General features: G+C 33.5%; 1 protein-coding gene across 1 annotated transcript; it reads left to right on the forward strand.

Annotated features, from left to right (window-relative positions):
• On the forward strand, positions 749-1,165 carry LOC107646525. Its single transcript, XM_016350707.1, has one exon. It carries the CDS (start codon positions 749-751, stop codon positions 1,163-1,165), a length of 417 nt encoding a protein of 138 aa, XP_016206193.1.

Consider the following 1,899-nt stretch of genomic DNA (forward strand, 5'->3'; position numbering starts at 1 on the left):
TCAAAAATGAAAATGCTATACTAATTCTAATTTTACTGCTTGATTTAAAAAAAAAAAACTAGAATCACCATGAAACAAATAAAAGTTTGAATGAAAAGGAGCTCAGATCTAACAACATTGATTATAAAAGGAGAAATCTACAGAGAGACAAAAAAAAAAAAGGAAAAATTCGCAAAGAACATAAAAAAAATCATCAAAAAGAAAACAAAAACAAAATGAAAGAAAATATTTATGTTAAAATCAGTTATATATATTGCATTTAGTTATAAAATCAGTTATATATTGCGTGAATGTAAAATAAGTTATAACAACTTGGTTGAATTTAGTTAAATAATTTTTTTAGTTGTAGAATTTTTTAATAATAATTTTTGAAATAAATAATTTTATAATATAATATTAAAATTTTTAGAATAAAAAAATCAAGAATTTATTTTTTATTGACCTCAAAATAAATAATTTAAACATAAAATAAATAAACAAATAAAACTTATGCTAAATATATCATCCGTCCTTCAAGGAGGTTAAACTTTGGAAAAGCATGGTCTCATGATGACATGATGCTTAATGAGATATGAAATGAAATGAAAATGATATCCTATATTAATAATTGCTCTCCAACATAATGAAGAAACCATTAATTGAACGGTGCCCTATTTTTTAGGGTTTGTTTGTGTACTTTGCTCTGCTAGGGTTTTTTCAGGAGAATCCTTAATTGTGAGGCCGTCTCATAGAAGACTACTAGGGAATAATGGTAGCACATGCTGTTGATCGAATTCATGCTACCAATGCTACTGTGACAGATGAAGAAACAGTCATTCTGTTCAATGATGAGGACATAAAGAATGGGATAAAAAAATGCTCGAAGAGTCTTGTAAGCAGGCTATTTTCAGATCGAAAAATTAGTCCAGAAACTATTGAGGCAGCTTTATATGCGATCTGGAGCCAACCGATAGGTTTCAAAGTCATGGATCATGGGAGAAACTTGTTCCAATTCTTCTTCGACAATGAAACGGACTTGATCAGGATTGAAAGAGGTGCACCTTGGCTTTTCAAAGACTACATTTTGAATCTACAAAGGTGGAATGAGGACTTGGAGATTAAAGATGAGGAGTTTGCAACGGTTCCAACCAATGTTCTGAGAACCGGACCAGATCGACCGGTTTAATCGGGTTAACCAGAAACCGATCATTTGGCCGGTCCGGTTAGGCTATAAAACCGTCTTGCAAAAAACTGGTTAAAAAATTGGTCAAACCGATGGTTAACCGATAAACCGGATGAACCAGACCGGTTTTTTATCAATTTTGATTCCTAAGTCTTTAGTTTTGTGAGTCGTGTTGTGTCGTGCTCTTCGTATGGACGAATCTTCAGACAAAGAAGAATAATGAAAGAGATTTGCATTATCCTCTTCACTAGAAGAACTGTCATCACTCTGCTTGCCGTGATTATTTTGAGTAGCTTCATATTTTGTAAGTTACTCTTGTTTTTTTTTGAAACAAAGGAAGCTCAACACTGTAAAGTGGAGCAAACAAGTTAAACAACAAAACTACATGGAAAAACATAACATTTTAGTCTAAGTCAACAATGCCATCAACAACCCGCAGAATCACTAGCAGTCCATTCATTGTAACTCTGGATTGTTCTCTTTATTACGAAGTCAACACCTGTTTCTTTATCATTAAAGATCCTAGCATTTCGTTCCACCCAAATATTCCAAATCACTGCGAAGAACCCATTCAGCCACCTCTTCTGTTCTTGTTTTCGCTTATGCCAACCAGTCCAACTCTCAAACAGTTCTCTAATGGTACCAGGAATAACCCAATCTTCACCAAAGGACCGCAACCAACTGCACCACACCTGCCATGTAAGGTCACAGAGAAGAAATAAATGCTTGACCGATTC

This window comes from Arachis ipaensis, chromosome B06 (assembly GCF_000816755.2).
Source record: "Arachis ipaensis cultivar K30076 chromosome B06, Araip1.1, whole genome shotgun sequence".
Classification (NCBI taxonomy): domain Eukaryota; kingdom Viridiplantae; phylum Streptophyta; class Magnoliopsida; order Fabales; family Fabaceae; genus Arachis; species Arachis ipaensis.